The sequence below is a fragment of the Oncorhynchus clarkii genome, chromosome 5 (assembly GCF_045791955.1).
Source record: "Oncorhynchus clarkii lewisi isolate Uvic-CL-2024 chromosome 5, UVic_Ocla_1.0, whole genome shotgun sequence".
Classification (NCBI taxonomy): Eukaryota; Metazoa; Chordata; class Actinopteri; order Salmoniformes; family Salmonidae; genus Oncorhynchus; species Oncorhynchus clarkii.
Genome location: NC_092151.1, coordinates 17,687,603 through 17,702,164, shown reverse-complemented (window position 1 = coordinate 17,702,164; position 14,562 = coordinate 17,687,603). Strand labels below are relative to the sequence as shown.

The 14,562-nt window shown below is 42.6% G+C and overlaps 1 protein-coding gene across 1 annotated transcript in view; it reads right to left on the bottom strand.

Annotated features, from left to right (window-relative positions):
- Window positions 1-14,562, bottom strand: part of LOC139408471 (rho guanine nucleotide exchange factor 28-like) — a 109,784-nt gene that overhangs the window by 25,303 nt on the left and 69,919 nt on the right. Inside the window, exons 21-32 of the mRNA XM_071152406.1 lie at window positions 10,097-10,209; window positions 9,799-9,939; window positions 8,984-9,234; window positions 8,525-8,650; window positions 8,241-8,358; window positions 7,582-7,836; window positions 7,377-7,453; window positions 5,043-5,221; window positions 4,824-4,915; window positions 3,863-4,051; window positions 3,502-3,728; window positions 2,246-2,293 (exon numbers count right to left, since the gene is read on the bottom strand). Of these exons, the coding sequence (XP_071008507.1) occupies window positions 2,246-2,293; window positions 3,502-3,728; window positions 3,863-4,051; window positions 4,824-4,915; window positions 5,043-5,221; window positions 7,377-7,453; window positions 7,582-7,836; window positions 8,241-8,358; window positions 8,525-8,650; window positions 8,984-9,234; window positions 9,799-9,939; window positions 10,097-10,209 (1,816 nt within the window). The remainder of the gene's footprint in view (window positions 1-2,245; window positions 2,294-3,501; window positions 3,729-3,862; window positions 4,052-4,823; window positions 4,916-5,042; window positions 5,222-7,376; window positions 7,454-7,581; window positions 7,837-8,240; window positions 8,359-8,524; window positions 8,651-8,983; window positions 9,235-9,798; window positions 9,940-10,096; window positions 10,210-14,562) is intronic.

The following is a 14,562-nucleotide window of genomic DNA, read 5'->3' as shown; positions in this document are numbered from 1 at the left end:
GCCAGGCAAATACATACACACATGTATAGACGCACGTGCGGGCACATACAGTGAGGGAAAAAAGTATTTGATCCCCTGCTGATTTTGTACGTTTGCCCACTGACAAAGAAATGATCAGTCTATAATTTTAATGGTGGATTTATTTGAACAGTGAGAGACAGAATAACAACAAAAAAATCCAGAAAAACGCGTGTCAAAAATGTTATAAATTGATTTGCATTTTAATGGAGGGAAATAATAATTTGACCCCCTCTCAATCAGAAAGATTTCTGGCTCCCAGGTGTCTTTTATACAGGTAACAAGCTGAGATTAGGAGCACACTCTTAAAGGGAGTGCTCCTAATATCAGTTTGTTACCTGTGTAAAAGACACCTGTCCACAGAAGCAATCAATCAATCAGATTCCAAACTCTCCACCATGGCCAAGACCAAAGAGCTCTCCAAGGATGTCAAGTACAAGATTGTAGACCTACACAAGGCTGGAATGGGCTACAAGACCGTCGCCAAGCAGCTTGGTGAGAAGGTGACAACAGTTGGTACGATTATTCGCAAATGGAAGAAACACAAAATAACTGACAATCTCCCTCGGCCTGGGGCTCCATGCAAGATCTCACCTCGTGGAGTTGCAATGATCATGAGAACGGTGAGGAATCAGCCCAGAACTACACGGATCTTGTCAATGATCTCAAGGCAGCTGGGACCATAGTCACCAAGAAAACAATTGGTAACACACTGCGCCGTGAAGGACTGAAATCCTGCAGCGCCCGCAAGGTCCCCTTGCTCAAGAAAGCACATATACATGCCCGTCTGAAGTTTGCCAATGAACATCTGAATGATTCAGAGGACAACTGGGTGAAAGTGTTGTGGTCAGATGAGACCAAAATTTAGCTTTTTGGCATCAACTCAACTTGCCGTGTTTGGAGGAGGAGGAATGTTGCCTATGACCCCAAGAACACCATCCCCACCGTCAAACATGGAGGTGGAAACATTATACTTTGGGGGTGTTTTTCTGCTAAGGGCACAGGACAACTTCACCGCATCAAAGGGACGATAGACGGGGCCATGTACCGTCAAATCTTGGGTGAGAACCTCCTTCCCTCAGCCAGGGCATTGAAAATGGGTCGTGGATGAGTATTCCAGCATGACAATGACCCAAAACACACGGCCAAGGCAACAAAGGAGTGGCTCAAAAAGAAGCGCATTAAGGTCCTGGAGTGGCCTAGCCAGTCTCCAGACCATAATCCCATAGAAAATCTGTGGAGGGAGCTGAAGGTTCGAGTTGTCAAAGGTCAGCCTCAAAACCTTAATGAATTGGAGAAGATCTGCAAAGAGGATTGGGACAAAATCCCTCCTGAGATGTGTGCAAACCTGGTGGCCAACTACAAGAAACGTCTGACCTCTGTGATTGCCAACAAGGGTTTTGCCACCAAGTACTAAATTATGTTTTGCAGAGGGGTCAAATACTTATTTCCCTCATTAAAATGCAAATCAATTTATACAATTTTTGACATGCGTTTTTCTGGATTTTGTTGTTGTTATTCTGTCTCTCACTGTTCAAATAAACCTACCATTAAAATTATAGACTAATCATTTCTTTGTCAGTGGGCAAACGTACAAAATCAGCAGGGGATCAAATACTTTTTTCCCTCACTATACACTGTGAAGGACGACCCTCCCACTCTGTCTGCCGTATTCTTGTTTCCTTATTAGGATGTCGGTGGGCGGAGTTGAGAGGGTCGTCAGCTTCATGGGAAACACCTGGGCCAGGTGTCTCCCAGGATAAATAGACCTCTTCCACATTCATGGAGGAGACTCTCTCCATGCAGACACCTTTGTAGATTGTGTTGTGGTTCTTAGTGGCCTTTTGTTTGTTTGCTTTGGCATCTTTCAACACCCTGCATTATCACATTCATGCATGCAAAACACTCACTTACACTACTGATTACACACACCATTGTATATTTTCCTTAGTTGCTTTAGTTAATAAATATATATTTTGTTACTCCTTATCTCCACGTTGTCTCCCTTTGTTACGGGCTTTGAGCCGGTTCGTGACAACACACACACACACACATACATACTAAGACTGCAACCTGAATGTGGCACTAAAACAGGATATATTTGTTCCTGCTGAGAAGACACTGGGTCTGTGTGTCGAATGGAAATTAGTGGCTGAGATGAGATACACAGGGTGTGCTTGTGTGTGCGTGTGCGTGTGTGATTCACCTCCCATAGGGATAAGCTCACCTGTAGACTATAGAGTAACTGGGTCAAGCTTTGGACACTGTGGGACACCTGTTATTGAGGAAGACAACCACAGTTAACACGTGATAAACAGTAGCTAATAGTCAGGCTTTCATCTCACTTTATGAGGATCTTCTCATGACTTCATCCTTCCACAAATAACATTCCCTCTATAAGAACCCTCGATCAAATACGGTATACAAATAAATGGATTGGTTCTAGTACTCCTGTGTTAGTGAGTGAGAATGGAGAGTTTCACTCTCCTACAGATGTAGAATCTTAATTTGAGCCAGCTTGCAGGAAAATAATCCTACAGCGACAGGAAATGTCAATTATTATGTGGATTATAACTAATGGAGTTGATATATTTTCCGTAAGAGAAAATAAGGTATGACATTTAAAAGTGGAACATACAAACTTCAGAAGCTTTTTTAAACCTTACACTACAAATTCTCATGCAACAGGGTGTTGAAATTACAATCCTGCATCGGTAATATGTTGCACTCTCCTAGATGGCCGAACCTGCATAAGACGCTATTGGCTTCCTCCAGCATTACACTGCAGTCATGGTTCCATGTAATGGTGAGACTGCAGTAGAGTCTCCTCTCATCACAAGGCACATTTTCTAAGTAGAGTCCATTTGTCTGAGGAGTCTATGTGATAGTGTACATATAGCACCACCTTGTGGTCCGATAGTGTATGTAGACCCACTCTGTACACTACGTTACCTCACAGCTTCCAGTCAATACTTATTTTTCTTATCACAGTTCTTTACCTCACAGCCAGGGCACACATAAAGATGCTAACGATAGCACAAACGTGTCCGAGGAAATTGGGATATAATTCTCTACATCTATTTTTAATGAGACGGTACCTTTGAAAGCTAAATTGACTTTCTCCTGTATTATTAAGATATTAATAATTTATCACATCAAGGCTGAAATGTAATTCTAATAGATGGTGTTAAATTATTCAAACAACTGTTGGGATTGTTGAGCCACCATGAGAAGCGAAGGAGGAAGGTGAGAAGTCAAGGCCAAAATGAACACTGAACGTAGTGCACACTTCAGCAGCTCAAGACTACAACAAGCCTATGGCTTCAACTGCAAAGCCCATTGGCATTTGAACCTCTTGGTGTGATGGCTACGGTGTTGGACTGACAGTCACAGAGACCAGGGTTGAAGCCCTGTCGGGTTAGCCCTGAATTCGCTACAATATCTATGGTATATAGCTAAGACAACACTGCATAGGAGACCTACCTTAAGGTTGATATTATTAGTCAGGGACTGCAGTACAAGGACTTGGGAGGCTGACTCCCCATCCCTGGTATTAGGGTCCCCAAGAGAGGCTTCCGCATCTGAGGGGGTGTCCAGGGGGGTAGGAGGGCAGGCTGGGGACACAGGGTGTGACAGGGGGTCCCTGGGAGGGCTGCAGGGGCTGAAGGGGGAAAAGGTCAGCGAGGACAGAGTGGTCCTCAGGTTCTCAGCTGGAGAGAGAGGGGGGGGGGATACCCACAGACAGACAGAGTAAGACATTGGACACTCTACAACAGGAAATGGACAACATGTTCAAGAAGCTAACGATGGTCAGTGAGTTTAATAGTGAGGTATATCGTCTCACCCTCTCTGAGCGCGGCAGTAAGCAGTACTGCAGCCTGGGGCACCTCCTCTGGGTTTGGCTGGACCAGTAGGTGTGGCTCAGGGTGTGGTTCCTGGGGGGCCTCGCCCCTCAGGACAGACAGGTCAGCATAGATCTGTAGCTTCTCCTCCAGACTGGAGCATATCTGATAATCCTGACTGGATAGGGTCTCTGGTAGATAACACATTAATACACTATCATTAACAAAGTCAATAATCATGAATAAACAGACTAGAACAGATCTGATTGTCCGAACTGGACAGATTCTTTGGTAGATAACACATTAATGTCTTTCCCTGGAGATCAATTCAATCTCCACTGAGTTAGGTTCATCTGATTTTAGTTTTGTTTGCCTCTCATGTGGAATGATCTCCAAAAGTCCTTGAAGTTGGTGGAGTAATGTGTTTGTTTCATTTGATTGTGTTCTGCTTTTCGTGTTGTGTGTCTGCTTTTTCATGTGTTCTGTAATTGACATGTATATATAGACATGTATAGTGTAATTGCTGTTTACTGATGTGTTCATGCAGGGCCCATCTGCAAAAGGGACCGTGGTCTTAGTATGACTCTCTGCTTAAATAAAGGTTCAATAAAATGAATAAACTATAATTAATATATCTGTGGCTTCTCCTACAGACTGAATGAGATCTGATGGTCCTGACTGTACAGGTTCTCTGACACAACAACAAAACAGAAATACTTCACAGTAGTAATACACAATAAACATTTTAATACACAATCAACACACAATATCTCAGGCTCTGACAGAATAACACCACATACATTCAATAAATCCCAATCAACACAAAATACCTCAGGCTCTGATACAATAAATCATAATCAACACTCAGAAATCGCAGTAGCAGCGGTAATGCCAGTCACCAACAGATATAGAAGTACAGGGAATATGACAGACAAGCTATATATAGGTTATGGATATAAATACCCTGTAGTTTGTGTATCTTCTGGACTCTGGCCTCAGCTGTTCTTCTCTCCTCTTCTGACTCATTAGTGTTCTCCTCCTCTTCCTCTGGACAGCTGGACAGACAGTTTTAGGCACACACACACATCGAGAGAGAGAGAGAGAGAGAAAGAGAGAGAGCGAGAGAGAAAGAGAGAGACCCCCCACCCACACACTCCCACACCCCTCCCTCCCCTGACTGACCTCTCTACTGCCTCTCTGATTAGTCTCATCCAGGTGTTGCGTTCGTCTTTCGAGGAAGTGTGGACCTCGTACATCTCTGGCCCTGCGGCCGACGCACTGATCAGAAACATCCCTCTCTCCTCATTGGCTACCTCTCTGACGATCAGCTTCTGGAGAGAGATCACTGGGGGCTTTTGGTCCTGAGGAGCACAGACAGACAGAATGGGAGGATGACAGCGTATTAGTAAAGTTCATGAAAACAGAGGGCCAACATTCACAGATGTAGGGGATGACATGTCTTTTTGAGTCCTAATCTCCCACATAAAATAAGAGATTGTGTATTACTCCATCCAGAATGACATGTCTTTTTGAGTCCTCATCCCCCACATAAAATAAGAGATTGTGTATTACCCCATCCAGGATGACATGTCTTTTTGAGTCCTAATCCCCCACATAAAATAAGAGATTGTGTATTACCCCATCCAGGATGACATGTCTTTTTGAGTCCTAATCCCCCACATAAAATAAGAGATTGTGTATTACTCCATCCAGGATGACATGTCTTTTTGAGTCCTAATCCCCCACATAAGATAAGAGATTGTGTATTACCCCATCCAGAATGACATGTCTTTTTGAGTCCTAATCCCCCACATAAAATAAGAGATTGTGTATTACTCCATCCAGGATGACATGTCTTTTTGAGTCCTAATCCCCCACATAAGATAAGAGATTGTGTATTACTCCATCCAGAATGACATGTCTTTTTGAGTCCTAATCCCCCACATAAGATAAGAGATTGTGTATTACTCCATCCAGGATGACATGTCTTTTTGAGTCCTAATCCCCCACATAAGATAAGAGATTGTGTATTACTCCATCCAGAATGACATGTCTTTTTGAGTCCTAATCCCCCACATAAAATAAGAGATTGTGTATTACCCCATCCAGGATGACATGTCTTTTTGAGTCCTAATCCACCACATAAAATAAGAGATTGTGTATTACCCCATCCAGGATGACATGTCTTTTTGAGTCCTAATCCCCCACATAAGATAAGAGATTGTGTATTACTCCATCCAGGATGACATGTCTTTTTGAGTCCTAATCCCCCACATAAAATAAGAGATTGTGTATTACTCCATCCAGGATGACATGTCTTTTTGAGTCCTAATCCCCCACATAAGATAAGAGATTGTGTATTACTCCATCCAGGATGACATGTCTTTTTGAGTCCTAATCCCCCACATAAAATAAGAGATTGTGTATTACCCCATCCAGGATGACATGTCTTTTTGAGTCCTAATCCACCACATAAAATAAGAGATTGTGTATTACCCCATCCAGGATGACATGTCTTTTTGAGTCCTAATCCCCCACATAAGATAAGAGATTGTGTATTACTCCATCCAGGATGACATGTCTTTTTGAGTCCTAATCCCCCACATAAAATAAGAGATTGTGTATTACTCCATCCAGGATGACATGTCTTTTTGAGTCCTAATCCCCCACATAAGATAAGAGATTGTGTATTACTCCATCCAGGATGACATGTCTTTTTGAGTCCTAATCCCCCACATAAGATAAGAGATTGTGTATTACTCCATCCAGGATGACATGTCTTTTTGAGTCCTAATCCCCCACATAAGATAAGAGATTGTGTATTACTCCATCCAGGATGACATGTCTTTTTGAGTCCTAATCCCCCACATAAGATAAGAGATTGTGTATTACTCCATCCAGGATGACATGTCTTTTTGAGTCCTAATCCCCCACATAAGATAAGAGATTGTGTATTACCCCATCCAGGATGACATGTCTTTTTGAGTCCTAATCCACCACATAAAATAAGAGATTGTGTATTACCCCATCCAGGATGACATGTCTTTTTGAGTCCTAATCCCCCACATAAGATAAAGAAGAGCAGAGAGCAGTAGCCCAAAGCTATCAGACTTAGTCTAAAGGAACTGAATTGAAGTGTAGAGTTTATTTTGTATTATTCCATTAAAGTGATGCTCCAGAGGCTTTGTATAATTTCAGCCAGTAGTTTTGAAAGTAGTGCTCACGAGACAAAACTGAAACTTGTGTCCTACGTCCTCCTTCTTTTCATTTAGCAGATACTCTTATCCAGAGCAACTAGGGTTAAGTGCCTTGCTCAAGGGCACATTAACAGATCTTTCACCTAATCGGCAAGGTGATTCGAAACCAGTGACTCTTCGGTTTCTGGCTCAACACGCTGACATGCTAGGCTACCTACAGCCATGTTACGTCCTGCAATATGTAATGAATTTGTAAGTGCTTAAGATCCCGGACTGCATCTTTAACAGCAAATGTCACAAGATCCTTTCATAGACATACCACAGCAGCGAATATGAACTTCTGGTCTTTCTCCTGGAGGAAGATCAGTGTGTCTGTCAGAAGGAGAGCCATGACATCTGCAGAGATATGACACAAGACAGTTGTAAACAATGCAATCCATTATCAATATTATCATTAGTGTGAAATGGATTGATTGATTGACTGATTGATTGTTTGGGTTGATTGATTGACCAGTGTGTGAGACCTTTGAGTCGTCCAGTGGCGGTCTTCCACAGTAACAGGCCTTGGTGTTTGAGGGTCTGGCCTGGCCCCAGAACATCCTGCTTTCTGAAGGTGTGCCCGTTCTTCAGCTTGGCAAAGCTCCGATTTTCCATCCTGTTCAGAACATCCTGTAACCGCTGACCCTGCTCAAACTCACTGACCATCAGGTCAACTGCCGCGATCACTTCCTTGATCAGAACCAGAGCTCTGGAAAGGTCCATGTGCTCCTCACTGTCCACTGAGAGAGGGGGAGGGGAGGGAGGGGGAGAGATAGAGAGAGAGAGGAAGGGGGAGAGGAGGGAGGAAGAGAAAGAAGAGAGAGAGAGAGAGAGAGAGAGAGAGAGAGAGAGAGAGAGAGAGAGAGAGGGAGAAAATATTTAGGCACATTGAAGTTGTAAGCGCAATACTTACATCCAGTTACCATCATATCAGTATGGAAGTTATATTTCAAATACAGCACATTGTTGACCTTTTGTCAAAGTCTTCATGTAATCTCTGACTGTAACTGTTACTCTAACTGCTATATATTCACACTGATAGCTGAGCTGTATGATAAAACCACCTGTCCAACATAAAACCAGCCTGTTCATGTTATCTGATCCTGACAGCAGAGGGCAGCAATGCAAAGCGAGGCAGACTGACCCTGAGTGTACTGCAGAATCCTCTCCAGCAGAACAGGGTACTTAGTGATCCTCTGGGTCACCAACAAGATGCATTCTGGGATCTCTCTCCTCCGGACCAAATAGTTATTACTTTGTTGCTATAGAAACACAAAATCAATCATTAGTCACAAGTGGAATATACAATATAACCACTTCTCAAGGTATCCTATATCGAGACATAACTTGTAGAGACAGATAACTCCTCAATACAACTTCTCAATCTTGCGACTTGAGTAGTCTTCTAAGCAGACAAGCCAAACGTACCTTGATGAAGGTCTGAAATCGTTTGTTGTGCTGCTGTAACTCTTTGAAGAAGGTGACTGCCTCAGTGTGATGACTGCAGAACTCTCCATACACCTGTTTCATCCTCTCTGCACTGTCTTCAGAAAACTGCACCAGAAATGGGAAGTTATTCAGTCAATCTAGATCCAACGTACTCAATCAGTCAAATAGAACATTAACACCACAGTCATGTTTCTTGTGGTTGAATTACTGAATTGCAGGAGAGAGAGTGAATGGACATTGGTAATGTTTCAAACAAAAAAGAACAGCAATATCTGAATTTACCCAGGTTTTGTGGAGGTACTGATTCATTGTAATTCAGACTCGGCGTGTATTTCTAGGGGTCATGAGGTCATTCTGTCTGCACAGATTCCATATGACTGCATGGAAAAAGCTGCCACTAGTTTTTGTGTTACAAAGGACTTTATTTTAACAGCGCACCTGTTGCAACAGGATGTCGCCGATGCGTACTATGACGTAGTTCCTGTCCCCATGTGGCGTGGCGGAGCTGTGGCGGCGTTCCCTCATGGCGTTGAAGAGGTTGTGGTGGAGGAGGAGGAGTTCATCCAGACAAGGAAAGACACGGTCCACGGCACCCGCATCCAACTGAACCTCCTCCCTCATCCCTCGCCGAAACACCTCAGCCATGATCCTCAGTGTCTGGAGGTGGTGCATCTCTGTCTGCATCAACTCTGAGAGGACACACACAGTCAGTGGAGGCTGCTGAGGGGAGGAAGGCTCATAATAATGGCTGGAACGGAGCGAATGAAATGGCATCAAACACAAGGAAAACATGTGTTTGATGTATTTGATACCATTCCATTCATTCCACTCCAGCCACCCCCACGAGCCCGTCCTCCACAATAAATATGCCACCAACCTCCTGTGCACACAGTGCATGTTTGAGATCGACTAGATTGTAGTCTGCCAGCACATAATCACTGATCTTCAAATCATCTTGCATCCCAACTAACTGCTCATTATGTGATCAATATTAGCAATACCTTGCCTTTCTCAAACTGATCCCCTCAAACATGCTGGCACATACGCACATACACACAGTCCAATTATCCACCTTTCAAAGATGACAAAGGTTTCTGTAGACCAACCGATCCATTGGACATGCCATAACAACAAACCATAAACTTTCCTGTGCTATGCCCCTTAACATTTCAGCACTCATTACTCATTTATAACTCACTAACTGTATTACAAAACAGCTGGTTTCATTACATATGAACGCAGTGTTTTCTCACCATAGATAACATCCTGTCTCTTGACCACCCGTTTGTCCTGCTTCTTACAGAACGTGTGTTCCACTGTCAGACTCCAAGACTCAGCCTCGTAGTCTAGAGCATCAGCATCCAGGTCACCATGGAGACTAGCGTCCACACAGTCTACTTGGGGAGTGGAAGGACAAATTGTAAGAAGACATGAATTTCTAACACCTGTTCATCATCATTCCTCTGCATTTCCAATGGAAAATGGTTTGACACAAAATGGACAGCATTGACGGTCTGTGTTGTCCCTTCTCGGTTCCCATCCCTGCAGTACCTTCTCCGACGGAGGAGTCAGTGGACGTGGACGACTCGGTGGTCTGCAGAAGCTCCTCTGATTGGCCAGGACACCACCTGCTGTCAGACTCCGCCTCTGGACTCTCACTAAGCCTGCCGGGACAGTGACAATGTGTCAATAACATACAGTAAGTATCATCCCAAAAAATCATAATCACAATCTTACTGTAATATACTGAGAGTGAGAGATAGATAGTTAGGGAGAGTAGGAGACAGAGAGAGAGAGAGCAACGGGCACCCTGCCTGTGACCAAAGAGGCATGTATCACACGCTCAGCATGCTCTGCTCAAACCTAAACCACACAAATAACAACACTGGACATTATGGAACACAAAGCTTTCACTATCTTGTGCTGGAATAGACAAGGTCTGAGGTCATCTGCTTTTGGACGAAAGAGAAGGAACCCAGGGGGTATGCTCAGGGGGTATGCTAATTTGGTATAGAGCAGACATACCCCACTCTATTAAATTAGTCAAAACAGGAACATTTTACATCTGGCTATAAATTAATAAGGAAATTATCTCAACAGAGAAAAATGTCCTCATGTGTGCTACCTAGATCCCCCCCCCCCAATAGAATCCCCACACTTTAATGAAGATGGCTTCTCCATCCTAGAGGGAGAGGTCAATCATGTCTAGGCACACGTACTAGTCTGAGAACCTGACATTCTCAGCACACGGGGACAAACACCAACCTGGAGATGACAGCATTCCCTCCCAAATATGCCCCCCTAGACACAACTATGACAAAACAACCAACAAAAATGGGGCACAACTCTTGTCTCTACATAGTCAATGGTAGGTAGGCTTCAGGGGGACTCCTATAGTAGGTACACCTCCAGCTCATCCCCTGGCAGTTTGTACTATAGATTTCTTTATCACAGACCTCAACCCGAGTCTCTCAGAGCGTTCACAGTCATCCCACTAACACCCCTATCAGATCACAGAAAAATCATAGCCTACTTGAACAAAGAAATAATCATGAGGCCTCAAAGCTGAACAAACTGCATACTATTAAGAAACGCTGTAGATTGGAGGAAAGAAGTGTAGAAACGTACCAAAAAACAATTAGGCAGCAACTTATTAAATCCCTTTTAGACAACTTCCTGGGCAAAACATTTCACTGCAATAGTGAAGTTGTAAACTTGGCAGTAGAAAGCCTAAACTGTATATTATTTGACCTTTCAGCTTCGCTATCAAATCTAAAAATGTCAAGCAGACAACCTAAGAAAATGAACAACATTGACAAATGGTTTGATGAAGAAGGCAAAACCCCATGAAAGAAACTGATAAGCACATCCAACCAAAAACACAGAAAACCTGAAACTATGCCTTCACTATGGTGAAACACTAAAACAATACAGAAATACAATAAGAAAAAAGAAGGAACAGCATGTCAGAAGTCTGCTTAATTGAAGAATCCATAGAATCTAACCACTTTTGGGAAAATTGGAACACACTAAACCAACAACAACACGAAGCGCTACCTATTCTAAAAAGAGACGTATGGATAAACCACTTCTCTAATCTTTTTGGCTCAATAACAAAGAACAAACAGAAAAAAACATATACAAGATCAACTACAAATCTTAGAATCAGCTATTAATTATTACCAGATCCCACTGGATTCTCCAATTACATTGAATGAACTACAGGTCAAAATGCAAATCCTCCAACACAAAAAGGCCTGTGGTGTTGATAGTATCCTGAATAAAATTATAACATCATCAACAGCAGACTCCAAAATGTCCTAAGTGAAAACAATGTCATGAGCAAATATCAAATTGTCTTCTTTCCAAAATACCGTAGGACAGACCACGTATACACCCTGCACACCCTTATTGACAAACAAACAAAACAAAGCAAAACAAAAGCAAAGTCTTCTCATGCTTTGTTAATTTCAAAAAAGCTTTTGACTCAATTTGATTCAATTTTGCATGATGGTCTGCTATACAAAGTGATGGAAAGCGGTGTAGGGGAAAAAACATATGACATTATAAAATCAATGTACACAAAAAACAAGAGTGAAGTTAATATTGGCAATAAACACTCACATTTCTTTACTCAGAGATGCAGCTTGAAACCCACCCTCTTCAACATATGAACTCAGCAAAAAAAGAAATGTCCCTTTTTCAGGACCCTGTCTTTCAAAGATAATTCGTAAAACTCTAAATAACTTCACAGATCTTCATTGTAAAGGGTTCAAACACTGTTTCCCATGCTTGTTCAATGAACCATAAACATTTAATGAACATGCACCTGTGGAACCGCCGTTAAGACACTAACAGCTTACAGACGGTAGGCAATTAAGGTCACAGTTATGAAAACTTAGGACACTAAAGAGGCATTTCTACTGACTCTGAAAATCAACAAAAGAAGGATGCCCAGGGTCCCTGCTCATCTGCGTGAACATGCCTTAGGCATGCTGCAAGGTGACATGAGGACTGCAGATGTGGCCAGGGCAATAAATTGCAATATCCGTACTGTGAGATGCCTAAGACAGCGCTACAGGGAGACAGGACGGACAGCTGATCGTCCTCGCAGTGGCAGACCACGTGTAACAACACCTGAACAGGATCGGTAGATCCGAACATCACACCTGCAGGACAGGTACAGGATGGCAACAACAACTGCTCGAGTTACACCAGGAACGCACAATCCCTCCATCAGTGCTCAGACTGTCTGCAATAGGCTGAGAGAAATGTATTTTTTTAAAGTATTCTGAGCCTTTACTCAGTACTTTGTTGAAGCACCTTTGGCAGCGATTAAAGCCTCAAGTCTTCTTGGGTATGACGCTACAAGCTTGGCACACCTGTATTTGGGGAGTTTCTCCCATTTCTCTCTGCAGATCCTCTCAAGCTCTGTCAGGTTGGATGGTGAATGTTATTTTCAAGTCTCTCTAGAGATGTTCGATCGGGTTCAAGTCCGGGCTCTGGCTGGGCCACTCAAGGACATTCAGACTTGTCCCGAATCCACTCCTGCGTTGTCTTGGCTGTGTGCTTAGGGTTGTTGTCCTGTTGGAAGGTGAACCTTCACCCCAGTCTGAGGTCCTGAGTGCTCTAAAGCAGGTTTTCATCAAGGATCGCTCTGTACTTTGCTCTGTTCATTTTTCCCTCAATCCTGACTAGTCTCCCAGTCCCTGCCGCTGAAAAACATCCCCGCAGCATGATGCTGCGCTTCATTGTAGGGATGGTGCCCGGTTTCCTCCAGAAGTGATACTTGGCATTCAGGCCAAAGATTTCAATCTCGGTTTCATCAGACCAGAGAATCTTGTTTCTCATGGTCAGAGAGTCTTTAGGTGTCTTTTGGCAAACTCCAATTGGACTGTCATGTGCCTTTTATAGTGGAGTGGCTCAATGTCCAATCAAATGAATTTACCACAGGTGAACTCCAATAAAGTTGTAGAAACATCTCAAAGATGATCTATGGAAACAGAATGCGCCTAAGCTCAATTTAAAGTTTCATAGCAAAGGGTTTGAATAAGGTATTTCTGTTGTTTTTTAAAATACATTTGCAAAAAAAAATAAAACCTGTTTTCACTTTGTTATTGTGGGGTACTGAATGAGATTGCTGAGGATTTTAAACATATATATATTTTAGAATAAGGCTGTAACGTAACAAAATGTGAAAAAAGTCAAGGGGTCTGAATACTTTCCAGCAGCACTGTATGTGCCCACTGCCCACAAAATGAGGTGGAAACTGAGCTGTACTTCCTAAGCTCCTGTCAAATGTATAACCACATTAGAGATACATCAGGGCATAAAATTTACGTTTTGGTCCACCTGCCATTGTGGCCGGTAGATCAAAAATCTACCAGCCACTCAGATACTTTCCCAGCCAAAATATTTAAAAAACAGATGAACATGCTTTGTGATGTATCTAGAACAATAAATGTGTTACTAGTAAAAAGTAACTAATGTGGTATATTGTTTAGTCTTTTAACCAAAATACACTATACAGTGCCTTGCAGAAGTATTCATCCTCCTTGGCGTTTTTCCTATTCTGTTGCATTAAAACCTGTCAATTGAATGGATTTTTAATTGGATTTCATGTAATTGACGTACACAATATAGTTCAAACTGGTCAAGTGAAAAAAATAACTTATTTCAAAAAATTCTAAAAAATTCAAACGGAAAAGGGTATTCACACCCTTTGTTATAAAGCCACTAAACAAGATCTGGTGCAACCAATTACCTCCAGAAGTCACATAATTAATTAAATAAAGTCCACCTGTGTGCAATCTAAGTGTCACATGATCTCAGTATATATACACCTGTCCTGAAAGGACCTAGAGTCTGCAACACCGCTAAACAAGAGGCACCACCAAGTAAGCGGCACCATGAAGACCAAAGAGCTCTCTAAACAGATCAGGGACAAAGTTGTGAAGTACAGATCAGGGTTGGGTTATAAAAAAATATCAGAAACTTTGAACATCCCACGGAGCACC